Source organism: Laetiporus sulphureus (genome assembly GCF_001632365.1).
Source record: "Laetiporus sulphureus 93-53 unplaced genomic scaffold LAESUscaffold_77, whole genome shotgun sequence".
NCBI classification, from domain to species: Eukaryota; Fungi; Basidiomycota; class Agaricomycetes; order Polyporales; family Laetiporaceae; genus Laetiporus; species Laetiporus sulphureus.
In genome coordinates, this window is record NW_024468586.1 from 98,695 (window position 1) to 115,917 (window position 17,223).

At 53.3% G+C, this 17,223-nt stretch overlaps 6 protein-coding genes across 6 annotated transcripts; 1 reads left to right on the forward strand and 5 right to left on the reverse strand.

Annotated features, from left to right (window-relative positions):
• Window positions 1–3: 3 nt before the first annotated feature.
• LAESUDRAFT_611097 (uncharacterized protein) lies at window positions 4–510 on the reverse strand (the record flags this gene model as incomplete). The annotated part of the gene is made up of 3 exons (XM_040903163.1): window positions 4–143; window positions 196–429; window positions 489–510. Coding segments are annotated over 3 exons (396 nt in total), but the record flags the coding sequence as incomplete, so codon positions are not given.
• Window positions 511–2,017: 1,507 nt separating this feature from the next.
• On the reverse strand, window positions 2,018–3,961 carry LAESUDRAFT_637399 (uncharacterized protein; the record flags this gene model as incomplete). The annotated part of the gene is made up of 4 exons (XM_040903467.1): window positions 2,018–2,866; window positions 2,922–3,661; window positions 3,703–3,823; window positions 3,881–3,961. Coding segments are annotated over 4 exons (1,791 nt in total), but the record flags the coding sequence as incomplete, so codon positions are not given.
• Window positions 3,962–4,688: 727 nt separating this feature from the next.
• Window positions 4,689–5,999, reverse strand: LAESUDRAFT_687938 (uncharacterized protein). The gene is made up of 4 exons (XM_040905973.1): window positions 5,555–5,999; window positions 5,264–5,497; window positions 5,009–5,211; window positions 4,689–4,955 (listed from the first exon to the last, which is right to left on the reverse strand). Exons 1-4 carry the CDS (start codon window positions 5,742–5,744, stop codon window positions 4,950–4,952), a joined length of 633 nt encoding a protein of 210 aa, XP_040758371.1. The 5' UTR covers window positions 5,745–5,999; the 3' UTR covers window positions 4,689–4,949.
• A 1,254-nt stretch (window positions 6,000–7,253) lies between these two features.
• LAESUDRAFT_732133 (uncharacterized protein) lies at window positions 7,254–8,440 on the reverse strand. Its single transcript, XM_040910177.1, has 3 exons — window positions 7,883–8,440; window positions 7,712–7,825; window positions 7,254–7,655 (listed from the first exon to the last, which is right to left on the reverse strand). The coding sequence occupies exons 1-2, from the start codon at window positions 8,034–8,036 to the stop codon at window positions 7,752–7,754; spliced, it is 228 nt and encodes a 75-aa protein (XP_040758372.1). The 5' UTR covers window positions 8,037–8,440; the 3' UTR covers window positions 7,254–7,655; window positions 7,712–7,751.
• A 1,021-nt stretch (window positions 8,441–9,461) lies between these two features.
• On the forward strand, window positions 9,462–14,018 carry LAESUDRAFT_732137 (phospholipid-translocating P-type ATPase). The gene is made up of 17 exons (XM_040910178.1): window positions 9,462–9,924; window positions 9,979–10,051; window positions 10,109–10,267; window positions 10,317–10,748; window positions 10,810–11,084; window positions 11,137–11,258; window positions 11,312–11,472; window positions 11,521–11,628; window positions 11,683–11,795; window positions 11,851–12,523; window positions 12,589–12,677; window positions 12,734–12,923; window positions 12,981–13,330; window positions 13,385–13,442; window positions 13,497–13,620; window positions 13,671–13,750; window positions 13,800–14,018. Exons 1-17 carry the CDS (start codon window positions 9,625–9,627, stop codon window positions 13,931–13,933), a joined length of 3,441 nt encoding a protein of 1,146 aa, XP_040758373.1. The 5' UTR covers window positions 9,462–9,624; the 3' UTR covers window positions 13,934–14,018.
• LAESUDRAFT_753133 (uncharacterized protein) lies at window positions 13,807–17,223 on the reverse strand. The gene is made up of 5 exons (XM_040911761.1): window positions 16,895–17,223; window positions 16,317–16,780; window positions 16,050–16,267; window positions 15,785–16,002; window positions 13,807–15,723 (listed from the first exon to the last, which is right to left on the reverse strand). Exons 1-5 carry the CDS (start codon window positions 16,945–16,947, stop codon window positions 14,151–14,153), a joined length of 2,526 nt encoding a protein of 841 aa, XP_040758374.1. The 5' UTR covers window positions 16,948–17,223; the 3' UTR covers window positions 13,807–14,150.

Sequence of the window (17,223 nt, forward strand, 5' to 3'; positions counted from 1 at the left end):
CTGTGCCATTTTGGGGCACACTACGACCACTCGGAACCCTTTTGTTGCGAGCTTAGAGACTGTCGGTATGTAATCTTTATCGCCCGCGACGATAATGATCGTCGCGGGAGGCGAAGATGACTTCGTATATGCATCGACATCGGCTACGATGCCGTCAACCTTTGTCATCTGGGTCATAAAGGAATCGTATCATACCCATTATCCTGGTGTCGACCACCTGTTGACAGCCGCCGTGTTCACATCTGATGAACTCGATGCCTTCCTCATGCATCGCTTCTCGCAGAAGCACACTTCTTCTGGACTTCACACTCCATACGCCCGTGTAGAGGCGCAGTACGTCAACCGTCCCATATCTTCGTGCCAGCTGGCATAGCCGTTGGACAATGGGTACTCTGATGTTGGCCGGAGTTGATGGCACCTGGATGTTCTCTGGGATCAAATGCGCCATGACGCACAAAGAACATCCCGAGAACAACTCACACACATACCGTAGTCCCAGAACAAAGCGACACGGTGCCCTTGACCGTTATCTGACTTCGCTTTGTGTAAGCCGAGCGAGGAAAGCGATGCATCGCGCGACGAGGGGTGAGTCCCCGAGATGAGTGAACGCTGTTGCGGGGAGGTAGTAAGGGAATGAGAGCAGAGGCGGATGGGCGGAGGCACGAGCATGCCGGTCGGTACGTGTGTAGGTTAGGCTTCACGAAGCCATACTATATATAATCGACGCCTCACAAGAGTTGTGCCGTGACCACGAGAGCATGCATGGAGAAGAGAAGTCTCTTAGCGACGGCCTTCATGAACCTTGCTGAAGGACTGAGCCTATTATGACAAACAGGTAAGATATTTTGTGCTGGGTAGGGGGTGGCATCGAAGTGAGAACATGTTCTCTGTGTAGACGGCGCAAACGGGCCTGAGGATCGCGGTGGGAAGGGAACATTGTGAAGGCAACGTTTCACGTTTATGCAGCATGCACAGAATGCAGACACGTCTTTGCCTGAAGCGTTGCGTCGCGTCTGATCGAGTCGATCCACCATCAAATGCGAGCGCAAACAGCTTGAATACGATCGCTGGCACATGCTGTGGAAGCCAATTCTATGGCCAACCGGTCACTTCATCGCGCTCATGCGATACGAACGCGATTGTCGCGCGCGATGATGTAAGTTCACGATAAACGTACCACTGAATCGAGAGCCTCGCTTGAGAAATTCTTGGATTGGAAGACATCTCGCTAACCGCGGTGCGCTAACTGTTCTATATAAAACCTTGTGGTAGTGCTATCATGCTCATTCATAACAAAATAGCCAACAATTGCTTTGTGGTAGTGCTATCATGCTCTGCGTAAGGATCCCGCCGACACACTCTGGGCTCAAACGTGAGAGCCACAATGTATCATCGAACTTGTTTGCAAGTGACAAATCACCGCAGCATACGATCCAAAGTAATGGTACATTGAGAGAATACAAGACTGATCATGTCCTCCACGGATTAACTGCTCACCAGAACGTGGTCATAATTGGCAGCATCCATCATCAGACAACGGGGCCATTAGCTTAGCCAATCCGCTTCGCATCGATTTCTCTTTCACCGTTTTCGCCTTTTCTGCTTTCTTCTCGGATTTCAACGATACAGGGTCGACCCACGGTTTCCACTTACTATCTCGATGATATAGGATTGATAGCCGATTCCATGGCGTACGCAGCCTTTCTAAAGTGCCCATGCGTGGAAATCGTGTGCGCGAACAGCAGATCAAACTGGGTCTTGAAACCCTTGCTAATCACGGGGTAAGTCTGACTATCGTGCCCCCGAACGTTCAGGCAGTACCGTTTCTCTTCCGCGGAGTCCTGAAGATACCCTATCCGGGTGCTGTATTTCCCCTCGGAAGGTTTCTTAGGGATCTCATATTGGATATCAGTACGAGACCCGCCAGAGTATGTGCTATCGGCAACGAAGTCCATAAGAAGTGCGATGTAGCTGGTGGGTTATAACGCACAGGCTGGCCTGATTCGTCAGTGGTCTCGATCACAGGGCTTGCCAGTGCAGCAGCTAGCTTCCGTTCGGATGCTTTCATTCGCGCCTTCGTGTGGACGACGATATATCCGAGCAAACTCTTGTCGAAAGGCTGGGCGAGGTCTCCGCGGTATGTTACGACCAGCGAATCGAATACGGACTGACCATGGGTGCACTGTACGGCGACACCTCGACACCACAGTTCATAAAGCCACTCGGAAGTGATGATGCTGATTTCCTCGTCGGTTTGAGTCCAGTGAGTAAAATTCATCCAGATATTCCCTGCATCAACAAGAAGGCCCTGGACTTCATCCCCCTTGTTCTGATCCTTGACGCCGAGGTCGTCGCCAAACAAGGTTGTAAGGAAGTCTGACAGTTTCAAAGGGCGCACACCGCGTCGAGCAGGTTCTGGGCAATCGACGAACGATCCTCCATTCGAGAGTGTCGCCTTGTCGCGCGTGAGGATGAATAAGAGCCTGGTGCATAAGTCACCTTGTCGCCCTCGATCAGTCACGATCCTGTCGATAATGAGTAGTCGCACCAGCGTCTCCACCGCTTTCGCATAGTTTCGCGGGCTGTCATTCAAGATATCTGCCGCAGCGATGGCAAGCATCGGTTCCGAAGGCGCATTGGTCACGATGAATCCATCCAAAACATCGGTGAGGAGGCGCATATGACTGCGTACGGCATGTACAGCGATTTGGCTCGATTGCTTCTTGTCACTCAGTTCTAGCACGATACGGTTCGCGAAGATGGCGAACACATGATCGAGGTTTTCCGGATCGAATTTGTCGTGATATATGAGTTTCTTCCTCGCAGCACGCACAACGTCTGGAGAGTCACCAAGCGTATACCAATACTACGTATCGGCTTGGTGAGTGACAGTTCAGAAGATCAAAGAAAGCGCTACTTACAGGCCGGCCGAACATTGCAAGAAAGCGGATCAGAAGAGCTTGCTCCGCGCTTTTGAGCTCAACATCTCGACGCATCTGGTCGAAGTCGACGTGACACCACACAGGCAAGGGTTTAAGTGCACCCGCTAAACGATACGATGACGCATCAGGCCCAGAAGGAGCGAGCTCATATAAGGAGGAGTTCGTGTCCAAGAGCATATACCAAAATTCGATACCGTGCGGGAAAGTGAATTGGTCTGCGGCCTTGATGATACGCTGAAGAGCGATGAGCGACATCTTTCGCTGAGGACCTTTCGGACCAACAAGTAGGCTGGGATCGTTGAGTTCTGTACATTCATCGAGACTTAGAAGGAATCTCGTATGCCCTAAATGTTGCACTGATCCCGCGAGCATATCGAAAGCCGGCTTTGCAAGCATTTTGAACAAAAGCTCGTGCCAACGGGTAACGCTGATCCTCAATCTTTGGACTCCGGTGTCGTTATCAGCCTCCGTTGCCGTCGTGCCGTCGTGAGACGGTCTCTTGGCGTACAATTCTTCCTTGAACGTAGTCAGCCGTTTATGAGTGAGTTTTTTCACCTGTTCAAAGCAACGGTGGCGACTTGAGCCCTCGAGATCGGTTGGATCCTTGATAGACCAGTCATTGACCCAGGCCTGCAGTGGAAGATCGACAGGCGCTGTGTCACGCAAAACCTCCACGAGCGCACCGAGAAAGGCAGCCGCCTTCTCCTCCGCCTGTGAGTCTGACTGAGCGACGCACATCAAAGGATATCATATGGAGAACTCACCACGAAGATGGACTGCTGCTCGTCGAGCCCATCAAAGGACTTTCGGTTGATGTCACGAGGAGGCCATCCTGAGGTTGGTAGTTCGCCCTCTCGGAAACAAACACAGAATGCAGGTATCTGTCGTTCATGTCCTTCAATCAGTCAGCGTACGACAGACTGAACAAGCGCACTCACTCGAAGCCCTAGCTCCCATGCTAGACGAGACTTTCCCGTCCCGCTAGCTTGAACGAAGGGTATCATACGACCGTAGTATATTCATTTGTCGTATATTTCCGCATAAATGTTCAAAGAGTCTTGAAACAATTCGACGAAGCCTCCGCGGAACGGTACACGGAAGGCCTGTCCAGTCGCATTTGTTGATCGGCTCTATAGAATGATCACAACTACAACGTGAGTGTCGGGTTGACAATGAGGGATGGAGTTGACGTACATCGTCTCAATCGCGGCAGGCGGCGGTTCGCGTACTACGATGATGTCGGTCATCATTCAGCACTAGTAGCGTGAGGAATGAACAGACATATCGCAGGCATATAGAAGAAATGCTGCAATATCATTGTCGGCCATTAACTTGTCCAAAACATCATCCGGCCGCGGATGGAGTCTCTGCCAAGACCCACCCGCTCCACCATCCTTGAATAGAGCTGCCCATAGTGCACTGGGAACATTATCGAGCGGGATGTTTGGAATTGACTCTTCAATGCGACGGAATGCAGAATCGAGAAATCTCCGGCCTCTTCCCACTCCGACGTCATCAAGGTAGAAGTACCACGCACTTTGGAGCCTATCCAGCATCCGGGTTACCCCTGGGTATTGAGAGGATTGCTGGCCACCTAACATGTGTCGCGAAAACCAGGAAGTCAGTTGGTCAATTGCTGATGAATGTTGAATGTTCGACATGTGGATGAAGATTCTGATATGTGATGGAGAGAGGAGAGAAAGACAAGATGCGCCTCGCTCAGCCAATTAATTTCCATTGAAAAGCCTAGCTGCTAGTATTCTGTCTTGATCAGCGTCAAACGGTCGCGAACCTGAAAAACATCTTGACTTCCTATGCATTAGTCCGCGTTCCCGATTCATCGACCTCTGCCACTGGGCTACAGCCAAACCGTATATACAAGCATCGGATACCAAGTATTCAAGCCCAAGAAGCAAGAACGGCATTCGCTGGGAGACACAGGAACGCAGGGTATCACATGCGTCGACTCGGGTGCAGCGAACCACCGTCGCCATTTCTCACCGACATCTATGCCTGGGTCAAATCGATCAGCGCGGATCGAAAAAGGTCAAGCGGACGCGATCAACCTTCGCCAGGTCTTCCGGCCATCTCCTTGTCTTGCAATTCTGGATTGCCGTGAAACGAGGCTGTGCCGTTTTGGGGCACACTACGACTACTTGAAATTGCTTCCTTATAAGCTCGGAGACCGTTGGTAAATAATCCTTATCGCCTGAGACGATAATGATTGTCGCGGGAGGCGGAAATAACCTCGTATATGCATCGATATCGGCTACGATGTCATCAATCATTGTCATCTGGGTCATAAAAGAATCATATCGTACCCATTATTTTGGTGTCGACCACCTGTCGAAGGCCGCCGTGTTCGCACATGACGAGCTCCATGCCCTCCGCATGCATCGCTTTTCGAAGAAGCGTATTCTTTTCCGAGTTGGCGCTCCATATGCCCGTGTATAGGCGCAGCACATCGACTCTCCCGTATTTTCGTGCAAGTTGGCATAATTGTTGGACAATCAGTCCACGGACGTTGGCCGGGGTTGATGGCACCGGGATGTTCTCTGAGTCAAATGCACTATGACGCAAGAGAACATCTCGAGAAGAACTCACGCACATACCGTAGTCCCAGAACAAAGCGACACGGTGTCCTTGACCGCTATCTGGCTTTTTGGACTTCGCTTTGTGTAAGCCGAGCGAAGATAACGATGCGTAGCGCGACGAGAGGTGAGTTCCCGAAGGCAATGAACGCCGCTGCGGGCGGGTAGTAAGGGAATGGGAGCAGAGGCGGATTGGCGGAAGCACGAGCATGCCGGTCAGTACGTGTGTAGGTTAGGCTTCACGAAGCCACTGGATTCATGCTATATATATTAGGCACCTCACAAGAGTTCTGCCGTGACCACGAGAGCATGCATGGAGAAGAGAAGTTTCTTAGCGACGGCCTTCATGAACTTTGCTGAAGGAGAAGCCTGCTATGACAAACAGGTAAGATGCTTGTGCAGGGTGGTGATGGCATCGGAGTGAGAACATGTTCTCTGTGCAAACCGCGCAAACAGGCCTGAGGATCGCAGTGGGAAGGGAACATTGTGAAGGCAACGTTTAACGTTTATGCAGCATGCACAGAACGCAGACGCGTCTTTGCCTGAAGCGTCACGTCCCGTCTAATTGAGTCGATCCACCATCAAATGCGAGCGCGAACAACTTGAATATTATCGCTGACAAATGCTCTGGAAGTCCCAATTCTATGGCCAACCAGTGCTTCATCGCGCTCGCGCGATACGAGCGCGATTGTCGCGCGCGGTGATGTAAGTTCACGATAAACGTACCACTGAATCGAGAGCCTCACTTAACAAATTCTTGGATTGGAAGACATCTCGCTAACCGTGGCGCGCTAGCTGTTCTATGTAAAGCCTTGTGGCGGTGCTATAACAAGTGAGCCCAACAATTGCTTTCCCTGTTTAACGATCCCGTTGACACACTCTGAGCTCAAGCGTGAGAGCCACAATGTGTCATCGAGCTTGTTTGCAACTGAGATTAGCTCCTATCAGCCTGGATCTCCATGTTCGAAGGCGACTTCTCATCAGCATGTCAATGAAAAGCTACATGCGAGAGGCAAACATTCTGCTGATTCCGAGTGACGAATGCCAACTTGATGCATTCTGACAATAGACGCTATGCAACAGGGATCTTAGAGCTTAGCGCTTAATCGTCGGACAGCGCGCTAGAGCCAGCCAGGACACTTTGCCTGCCAATGACATCAAGCGGGCGACCAAATACCCGAACTTTCACATATAATACACAGTGAAGTACGTCTTACATCAGAAGGCAATACTGAGTTACTGACATGAGCTGGACGTTAAACGTTAAAGGCGGGTGTCTAGACTGATTTGGCTTCAGCGACGACATGCTTAGTTCTACGACGTATATCACCTTTGAACAGCTTCGGGTGCCTGGACGTCGTTCGGAGAAGCTCGATGAAGAAATCAAAAGAGGGAACACATAATTGACTGTCCCTGACACAAATTCAACTGGTGCCATGATCTCCTTTCCAGACAGTCATCAGCCCTGCGAGTGTTCAACGTCGCTATCATACTTGCGAATGCCAGCGAGACGTTTGCGTCCGCAAGGAGACGAACAGGGCATAAACTGCAATAGTGACATATAATATCAGGTAATAAATACCTTCCACTTACCAGCGTCCGAGACCGACAACGTGGATCGACAGGACCGCTCATATCTCGGGCGCTTTTTTCAAATCTCTCACGACGGAAGAGTTCATGATCAGACAGGGAACATCTCTCGTCCCGTGTCATATGTAGCTTCGCGTTCGCATTGACAAGGGGTTCTCGTAAATGTGTCACTGAGGTATGCACTCGATGTTCGGCACAATCATGGTGCCACCTCGCATGTGATAGCCGTGCTATTCATCATCTTCCGAGCCGATGAGGTAACGCTAGAATCGCGTTAGCGCTTCCTCCCATCCACTGACGTTAGATCTTATACGGCTCACAGAGAGGCACAACGGCACTCCATCTACCTGATCAACCACTATTCGCTTCCAGAGTAGATGAATGCACTTACCGGTGGACCTCTTTCTACGTAGGCGCGTTCTAGGTGTGTAAGCGATGCTCGGTCGCCGAAGTTGGGATTCGAATTTATCGTCTGCTGTGGATTCGGCTATCTCTTTGAGGATATTTTGCATATTAATGCAGCGCCCGAAGTCTATCTGACCAGTTGAGAACCCTGAAGAACGTGATTCCAAAAGGCGACTGGCGCACCACATCCTCCTTGACCTTCAAGGCGACGTTTCTCGCATGTTCACCGATGGCATGAATCTTCAAAGCGTTGTGCTGGAAGCCTTCTCGCGGCATCCACGTTGGCAGATATTTCAACTATCGAGAATGATCATTACTTTGAAAATGCCGTGCTGTGAGGGAAGCCATGCTTACGGATCGGGAAGAAGTGCACTATCGTAGAACCCGCTCCGCCAGTCTCAAAGGCGCCTGTGCTCACTTTCTCCGCCGTGTCCTCATAGGTCTCGTCGAGATAGCCATAGCCTATCTCGAGCAGCATAGCACCAGCATATCTGCAGATGACGGGCATAAATAAACCACACATCGGAACTTACCGGTTGATAATGGGCAATGAGAATCGTCTGGCGTGTTAAGCATACTTTGTACGAATATATCGGCCTCCCGTTCTTTGCAGAGGATAAAAGCCGTTGGAGGACACTATACTTGCAAAGGGTCTTGCGGTGGCGACGCCATCGGTTCCTGTATGGCATGAGGGGATTGAAATTAGGATGGAAGGAACAGACACTGGATCGCATCTAGGCTACAAGCAACGCGAGCTACGTCTGGACGTTCACAGCTCGTAGAATATTACAAAACGTGGTCGGCCAGAGTATATGAAACCTCGTTTCTCTGACAGATCGCGTGGCGCCCGAAGAAAGTTGATCCTGAACATTCGCACGAACCGGTAGCCTGTGACCAACTATCCCGCGCATCCTAATCTTCGGTGAACGGTTACTTGTGCAGACATATATTGGCTCAAGAGAGGTAATGCTCTATTCCTGTGCACGCAGCCATAGTCCCATTGCATGGATATACGATCCTCTTGTAGAATTCGTTTGCGCAGTAGGCGTTTCCAGTCAAGTAACCAAGTATCAGCTGGCTTCATCGGGCCTGACACTGTCGCGAGGTCGAAACCAGTCACACCAACACTCTCGACAACATATGTTCGCCACCACAGGAGAAGAAGGCCAGTTAATAATATACGGCATGTACACACGGAACGAGGAGTTGAGACCGACGTGGAGCCAGACGTGAATCAACCGGAGAACAAGCCTCAAAATGGAGTCCGGAGAGGCCATGTTCACATGATCGCACGTAAATCCGGAAGTTGATGTTGAAGATGCAACGAAACTAACCTATGAGAAGGTGAACATACGATAGATCCCGCCTGCAGCTCGTCTCGGTGAGTTCACAGCTGCTGCAGTGTCCAAAAGACATTCGGGTATTGGCGCCCCTTTGACCTGGTGCCAGACAACGGAGCTGTGGACGTCCAACGCCACAGCCTACGTGTGCCAGAGACTCAGTAGCAACGATGACCTTTCGAAATTCGGAGGTAAGGGCGGCTGCGATTGCAACAATCACTTCGAAAATTTGCTGCTACGTCCGATGTAATCAGTACTGTGACATATAAAAATGCCCACTGTGCCTGTCATGAGGCTTGTATGTCGCGGTTTGGGAGATTGGTGAGCCGGAGAGCGTGCAGGATCTTGAGGGAGCATTGCCATGTACATCCTACTGATCAATACCCATTGATGAGTCCCGCGCATGAATGGAACAAGAAGGCTCTACACTGGTCATAATACAATTGTAATGTATGATCGCGTAGGGGGCATGAGAACGGTAGCAGCAAGAGTGATGGCACTAGACGCTCTGTGGCCACTTGTTTATTCAAGTCCTCTACTTGACGTGATAAGGGAAATGGCTGAAAATAACTCGATAAATAAACATCTCTACGTCTCCTCCTCTCCTTCACAGCGCGGCAGCAGCAGCACATGCGCACTGCGGACACTGCACATGAACTGACCATACAATCCTTTCACCGCCGCATCGTGCACTAAGACAACCGTATTGCGTAATTATCTGGCTGCATCGTGAACCACGCGTGCGGGCGTTAGCCTATGTCTGAGATCCCCCTGCAGAGTCTTGGACGAGCCAGGAAGTCAAAGGCTGGATACGTACCTCTCCAGAACGGCGAGCCGAGCGGCGACAACGACGAGGAGGGAGACAGCATGTCGATGAGCACCAGGGCCGCTGCATCGTCTTCAGCCAGGCGGAAGGGCAAACGCAGGGAGAGGTATGATGCGGAACGCGCGGAGGAACACGCTACATTGCTCGGAGACGAGTCGCAGGAGGACGTGGAGTTGGAAGAGGAGAGCGATAGTTCAAAGAAGGCGCGGAAGCCGGAATCGCCATCACAGGTACGCTGTCGCATATATGTGCAGTCGTATTCACTGCATAAACGACCGAAGTAGCGGTCGTCATGGGCGCGCAGGTTCAAACCACCACCTCAAGACAAATCAAGAGCGGTGCCATTCCGCCCTCCAGGTATGTCGCCACTCTATTACCTTGCTTGTGTGCAGTGCATCATGTCATTTGTATCAGACAAGCTGCGAGGCCACTTCCCACCAAACATCATCCGGAATCAAAAGTACAATGTCATCACATTCCTCCCCATTGTGTTCTATGAACAGTTCAAGTTCTTCTTCAACCTCTACTTCCTCGTGGTCGCGCTCTCGCAGTTTGTCCCTGCGCTGAAGATCGGTATGTCCGTCAGCAAAGTCCCTTGTCTTCGCGAGTTGACGGTGTATAGGGTTCATCGTGACATACGTCGCGCCTCTCGCATTCGTCCTATCCGTGACAATGGGTAAGGAGGCTTATGATGACTATAAGCGCAATGTACGCGATCGTGAGGCGAACTCTGCCAAATACATCGTCCTGGAGCCGGACACCTACGCCTCGCAGCAGGCTCCGCCTGACCCAAATGTCCATCGCGAGAGCGGGGTGTGCATGCGCTCTATACCCTCCTCGGTGCTGCGAGTAGGCGACTGCGTTCTGCTTGAAAAGAACCAACGTGTTCCCGCCGACCTGATCCTGCTCCGCACGTCGGACCACTCGGGGGCGTGCTTCATCCGGACGGACCAGCTCGACGGAGAAACGGACTGGAAGCTGCGCGTTGCTGTCCCGTCATGTCAGAAGCTTCAAAGTGATGCAGAGTTGCTTAGGTTAGATGCTGAAATCTATGGTAAGTGTCCCCCCACGATGTAGATATCGGCTGGACTCATATCATTCCGCCGTGAGCTCAGCCGACGCGCCAATCAAGGACATCCACGCATTCGTTGGGACTTTCACCGTGAATGCTCCTCCGGCCATCCTGGAGGACGACGTGCCCATGGTCCAACAACCGACTGTTGAGCCTCTCTCAGCGGAAAACATGTTATGGGCGAACACAGTCCTTGCAGCTGGCTCCGCCGTCGGATTCGTTATATACACTGGTTCTGAGACTCGTGCTGTTATGAACACTAGTCACCCGGAAACCAAAACAGGACTGCTGGATTTGGAGATCAACAGACTCGCGAAGGTCAGTACTTTAACCTCTTTTGAAAAAAATAATTCAATGAGAAGCGGTTTAGATCCTATGTGCGGTCACTTTCGCTCTGTCGTTCGTGCTGGTGGCCCTGAACGGCTTCCGCGGCTTGTGGTATATCTATATCTTCCGATTCCTTATTTTGTTCTCTTCTATTATACCTATCAGGTAGGCCTGGTCCCATTATAGTCCCCGAGGTTAAACTGATGCGGAGGTGCTAGCCTGCGAGTCAATTTGGATATGGGCAAGACAGTATACGCGCAGCAGATTATGTCAGACAAGGAGATACCCAATACGATTGTGCGGACAAGCACGCTTCCGGAGGAACTTGGGCGGATAGAGTACCTGCTTAGTGACAAGACAGGTACTCTTACGCAGAATGGTCAGCCATTTGAGATTATTATGAGGTTGGAGCTGACTGGCAACCTAGAGATGGAAATGAAGAAGCTGCATATGGGCACCGTGTCTTATGGTTACGACTCTATGGACGAGGTCGCGCATCAGCTGGCTGTTGCCTTTGGTGCGAGCACCGAGCAAGGTAACGATTGGACACACGACATTGGAAACCATCGCGACTAATGATTGCCGTCAGTCAATCTTCGAACGGGATCCAACCCGACTGGAGCGCAGTTGGCCACTCGGGGGCGCAGAGATATGTCTTCACGTGTCCACGATGTCGTGCTGAGCTTGGCACTCTGTCATAACGTGAGCTTGTCTACTTCGCTTGTGTTTCCCTCGCTGAAAAGGTATGTCTCCATAGGTCACCCCAGTTACTAACGACGATGGGACGGTCACCTACCAGGCCTCCTCGCCAGATGAAGTCGCCATCGTGAAATGGACGGAGTCAGTAGGCCTCACGTTGACGTTCCGTGACCGTACGCGCCTCGAACTCCGAACACCATCTGGTGCCCATGTTTCGTTCGACATCCTTGATATTTTTCCATTTACCTCCGAGTCAAAGCGTATGGGAATCGTCGTGCGCGACACGCAGTCGGGTGAGATCACCTTCCTACAGAAGGGTGCGGATGTAGTCATGACCCGCATCGTACAACGGAACGACTGGCTCGAGGAGGAATGTGCCAACATGGCCCGAGAAGGTTTGCGCACACTCGTGGTGGCGCGGAAACGGCTGAGCGAAGCGACCTATGCCCTCTTCAAAGAACGCCATCATCAGGCGAGCATCCGCGTGGAAGGCCGAAATGAGGCCATGGCCGCCGTCGTGACTGGACTCCTTGAACACGAGCTGGAGCTGTTAGGTCTGACTGGTGTCGAGGACAAATTACAAGATGATGTCAAATCGACTTTGGAGCTGCTTCGGAATGCCGGCATCAGGATCTGGATGCTCACAGGCGACAAGATTGAAACTGCTACTTGCATAGCAATCTCCACGAAGCTGGTTGCGAGGAATCAATACATCCATCAGGTTGCGAAGCGTGCGTCGACCCGTGGTTCGGCTCCGAGTTTGCCCCTCACTTCATCGATGCTCTCTGTGCCTTAGTGAAGACCTCTGACGAAGTTAGAGATCAGCTTGAGTTCCTCCAGAACAAGCTCGATTGCTGTCTAGTCATCGACGGGGAGTCATTACAAGTGCGTTGTGTTTCTGGCTGGTTTGTCGCATTGCATGGGTTGAAGTGTGCATGCAGTTGTGCATGAACCTTTTCAGGGACGAGTTCGTCGAGATTGCGACGAAACTCTCTGCAGTTGTCGCCTGTCGCTGTTCGCCCACTCAGAAGGCAGACATAGCACGGCTCATCCGCAAGCATACCAGAAAGCGGGTCTGCTGCATAGGAGACGGAGGAAACGACGTCAGCATGATTCAAGCGGCCGACGTTGGTGAGTAATCTTGAATGAAAAGGCAGGCCTTCCAGCAAATTCATCTGATATGCTCAGGCGTTGGAATTGTCGGCAAAGAAGGCAAACAAGCGTCCCTGGCTGCTGACTTCTCCGTGACGCAATTCAGCCACCTCACAAAACTCCTGCTATGGCACGGTCGCAATTCTTACCGCCGTTCTGCGAAGCTGGCACAATTCGTCATTCATCGCGGCCTCATCATCTCGGTCATGCAAGCCGTGTTCTCGGCCATCTTCTACTTCGCTCCGATAGCGTTGTACCAAGGATGGCTCATGGTCGGATATGCCACTGTCTATACGATGGCGCCTGTGTTCTCGCTTGTACTCGACCGGGACGTGAGTGAGGATCTCGCGCTGCTATATCCGGAGCTGTATAAAGAGTTGGTGAAGGTAAGCGAGAACCGCAGGAATTAATGGCGTCCACTTTACGTGCTTGCAATCCAGGGCCGAGTGTTGTCGTACAAGACATTCTTCATGTGGCTAATGATCAGCGTGTATCAAGGTCAGCTTGTTCACTCAAGATCCCCAACGAAGTGCTTACTAATGGGTCGGGCAGGAGCGGCTATCATGATCATGTCTTTGTTGCTGTTCGAAAACGAGTTCCTGAACATCGTGTCCATCTCGTTTACGGCCTTGGTTCTCAATGAACTGATTATGGTGGCATCAGAGATCACTACATGGCGAGTGTGGATATTCCCCAATGACTTACGAAGCTAAAATTTCTCGATAGGCATATCTACATGGTGATGGCCGAAGTAGTGACACTGTTCTTCTACTCGATCAGCATTGTGTTCTTGCCTGAATACTTTGGTGAGTATTAATCAGCCAGCGCCGTGTCCTGCTTCTCATCATGCATTAGATCTTTCCTTTGTGCTTTCGGTGAGGTTCGCTTGGAAGGTGGCGGTGATTGTCGCGATCAGTGCATTCCCACCGTATGTTATAAAACTTATATACCGTCGGGTCGCACCCGCCGCCTCCAGCAAATTACTGTAACTTATGCTGTTCATGCATTCGCGTTCCTGCACTTCATGTTGGACCTTTCTGTTTTGTCAAATGCATTTACATGATTGCTTCTGGATCAGTGTCGGCAATGACGATGCAATGTCAGTCAGAAATCAGAGAATTGCAGGTATGCGTATGCGCTACAAAGAAGGAAGTGACTATAAGCGAAAGCGTCAAGATGGGCTACTAGCTACCACGTCAGCGCTCCCTAACTGCTGCTATGAGGCGAAGGTGACGGGTTGTGTGCCGCCGTGAAGGGGTTGCCAAAGAAGTTATTTGGCGACGGGTGTGAGTTGGGATGCCAGTCTGCGCCCGTCGGTGGCGACGTCGCTGCCCACAGCGGCGGTCCGATTGGCGCTGGTGGCCTCGGCGGCGCAAAGCCTGGTGGTGCAGGCGCGCCCCATGGTGCCCTGACGTCGGGTAGAGAGGTCCGCGGGCTTGCCCACGCAGGCGCACCTGGTGCCGCACGACGACCACCCGCAGGCGTGACAACCTCGTCATCGTCAGCCGCCAGTGCAGACGAGCCCAATGGGACCTTCGGGCTCGGCGACCGGCGCGTGGGTGAGGTGGACCCTGAGCCTGACGCCTCTCCCGACGTCGATGGACGCGCGATAGGTGCGATGGGCCGCGTGATCGGACCCGGCATTGACATGCTCGTGCTGGGCGTCATCAGTTGCGTCGGAGACGCGAGCGGATTTGCGTTCTGCACGGCCTTGGATGGCGGGGCGATCGGCGCGGGAGGGCCAATGGGTATTGGAGGACCGATAGCACCTGCAGGAGGAGGCGCAATAGGACGTACAAAATTCGAAGCAGATTCATAGGGCACGCCGTTGCCGAACGTCCGCGGGACTGCAGACGGTCCCAGCGGGGGAGGGCCGACCATCCCCACGAACGGAAGGTGATGACCAGGCGGAAACGGCCCACGCGGCGAGAGCGTCGGGGGTGACATGACGTTCATTGGTGGGGAGAAGAGCGGCGTCGGGGGTGGCTGCTGCTGCGGGAGATGGTTTGAACTTGTGCTCGCCACGGGCATGGGGTGGGCCATCTGCGGCATCGCAGGCTGCTGTGGCGAGTTTGTGATCACCGACACGCGCGGCGGTGGCGCGCGGCTGAGGGGCGGCTGAATGGGTGTGGGAGCGATAGTCAGGACACTCGGAGCCTTGTTGAGGATCTTCTTTGCAGGCGGCGAACGCTGTGACGGCCCCGCCGCGTTGCGTGGCGAGGTGGGAGTGCGCGTATGAGCATTCCTTGAACCAGCGGATGCACGCTGCTGCTGTTGCTGCTGCTGCTGTGCTGCCCGCTCGCGCGCTTCCGTTTCCCTCTCTGCCCTCTCCTTCTCCTTCTCAGCTCTTTCCTTTTCTGCCCGTTCCCGCTCCTCCCTTTCTTTTCGTTCCCTCTCCTCCCTTTCCTTCCGTTCCCGCTCCTCCTTCTCCTTCTTCACCGCACGGTCCTTTCTCTCCCTCTCTTCCCTCTCCTCCCTTGCCTTCCGCTCCCGCTCCTCCTTCTCCTTACGTGCACGCTCTTCCTTCTCTCTTCGTTTACGCTCACGCTCCGCCTCGCGCTCGCGCTCCTCCGCGAGCCGCTTCCGTCGCTCCTCCTCCTTGCGCGCCTTTTCCTCCTCCTGTGCTCGGCGGAGCGCCTCCCTCTTCGCGCGCTCTTCCTCCCGACGTTTGCGCGCTTCCTCCTCTTGTACGGCCTGCTTGGCCTTAAGCGCTGCCTCTTCTGCGGCCTTCTCTGCAGCCCGTGCTGCGCGTTCCTCGTCCTTCGCCAACTTCTGCAGCCTATATGCGGTGAACGATGAAGGGTGAGTATATGCGCACGGCTCATGTAGAGCGTACTTACCGCTTCTTATCCTTCTTTTTCTGGTTCTGCGTCTGCTTTTTCGCCTCCTTCTCCTTGTTGACTTTGTCCTCGTCCTCAAGTTCGCGGAGGAGCTGCAGTTGGCGTTCCTGCGCCACCTTCTCGCGGTATGCCTGCAGCACGCGTTGCTCAAACATTCGCGCGGCAAAGATCGAGAACATCCGCTTGCCCTCCTCCATCTTCTGCTCCTCAGTCATGACCTGCGCAGGGTGAGCGGGGGAAACGAATGCAATGTAATGCAGCATACCTCCTCATCTTCCTCGTCCTCGTCTTCGTCATCCTCATCCTCGTCCTCCTCATCCCCTTCCTCGTCGTCCTCATCCTCGCTGTCATCTTCCACGTCCACTATAGCTTCGTCTTCGCGCTGCATCCTTCGCTCAGCGAGCTGTTCCATCATCTCGAGGAACTTCTGCCCGTCGTTCTTGAGCAGGTCGTCTGCGACGGTGAGGATATTACCTGCGCCTGCTGCATAAGATCAAAGTCAGATGCGCGCACGAGAGGTGAGCATACTTGCCTGTGACGGTGAGGCTATTCCCGAAGCTCGCCAGCCCGTCGCGTCCATTTGCCTTGCGCGGTCGTCTCGTGCGGCGCTCGGGTGGCGGCTTCGTTTCGTCCTCATCTTCTGGCGCCTCATCCTCTTCGTCCTCGTCCTCGTCCTCATCTTCATCCTCCTCGTACTCCTCCTCCTCCTCGTACTCGTCGTCCTCGCCGTCGTCCTCAAACTCGCTCTCTGGTGGCGGTTTGGCCTTGCGGCCGTTGGGCAGGGCGTGCTTGCGAGGCGCCGGGTGGGCGGGTGCGTGGGGGTTGATGACGGCGCCGTTCTTGTCGAGCTCGACGGAGCCGGGGAAGGGCCCAGGGCCCTGCGGGGGAGGGAGGGTGCCGCCGGAGGAGATGTAGCGCTGCTGGTAGTTCGCGTACTGTTCTAGCTCCTCGTAATAAGCATCGTACAGTACCTCGAGCTCTTCCTCTATCGCATTCCTGTCTCGGGCAGGGCGGCGGGGCAGCACACGCGGGAGAAGGTGAGGGTCGGCAGGGTCAGAGGCGATCGGCGGGTCAGTGAAAAATTTTTGGGACAGCAAGGGCGGAACGCACCGCTTCCTGCCGCAGACGGCACAGCTGCAGGAATGCTTCTGCTGCTCCTTCATCTTCTTGAGGACGGCCTCCTTCTCGATCTTGACGAGGTTGCGGCGCTCTTCCTCGCCGAGGCCGAGCCAGAACTCCTTGATGCGCTCACGCTCCTCCGTCGTGCTGGTGCTCCAGATCTTATTATTTTTGGGCGGAGGCTGGCTGGCGCTGCCGTTCGCAGGCGGGCGTGGCTTGTGCGGGGCGGAGGCGTTGGAGGCGGGAGGCGATGGGTGATGATGGGGGTGAGTGTGGGGATAGGTGTGGGAGGCGAGGGGGGCCTTGCTCGCTGCGCGACG

Bases quoted from the DNA above. Each gene is read 5' to 3' on its own strand.
- LAESUDRAFT_687938 (XM_040905973.1), bottom strand. From the start codon at position 5,744: ATGCTCGTGCTTCCGCCAATCCGCCTCTGCTCCCATTCCCTTACTACC. The intron at 5,498-5,554 runs GTATGTGCGTGA...CATTTGACTCAG, and splicing joins CGCTTTGTTCTGGGACTACG to AGAACATCCCGGTGCCATCA. The intron at 5,212-5,263 runs GTACGATATGAT...ATGACATCGTAG, and splicing joins GGTCGACACCAAAATAATGG to CCGATATCGATGCATATACG.
- LAESUDRAFT_732133 (XM_040910177.1), bottom strand. From the start codon at position 8,036: ATGCCCGTCATCTGCAGATATGCTGGTGCTATGCTGCTCGAGATAGGC. The intron at 7,826-7,882 runs GTAAGCATGGCT...CATTCTCGATAG, and splicing joins AGTGCACTTCTTCCCGATCC to TTGAAATATCTGCCAACGTG.
- LAESUDRAFT_732137 (XM_040910178.1), top strand. From the start codon at position 9,625: ATGTCTGAGATCCCCCTGCAGAGTCTTGGACGAGCCAGGAAGTCAAAG. The intron at 10,052-10,108 runs GTATGTCGCCAC...CATTTGTATCAG, and splicing joins GGTGCCATTCCGCCCTCCAG to ACAAGCTGCGAGGCCACTTC. The intron at 11,085-11,136 runs GTCAGTACTTTA...GAAGCGGTTTAG, and splicing joins AGATCAACAGACTCGCGAAG to ATCCTATGTGCGGTCACTTT.
- LAESUDRAFT_753133 (XM_040911761.1), bottom strand. From the start codon at position 16,947: ATGAAGGAGCAGCAGAAGCATTCCTGCAGCTGTGCCGTCTGCGGCAGG. The intron at 16,781-16,894 runs GTGCGTTCCGCC...TGCCCGAGACAG, and splicing joins GCCGTCTGCGGCAGGAAGCG to GAATGCGATAGAGGAAGAGC. The intron at 16,268-16,316 runs GCAAGTATGCTC...GATCTTATGCAG, and splicing joins GAATAGCCTCACCGTCACAG to CAGGCGCAGGTAATATCCTC.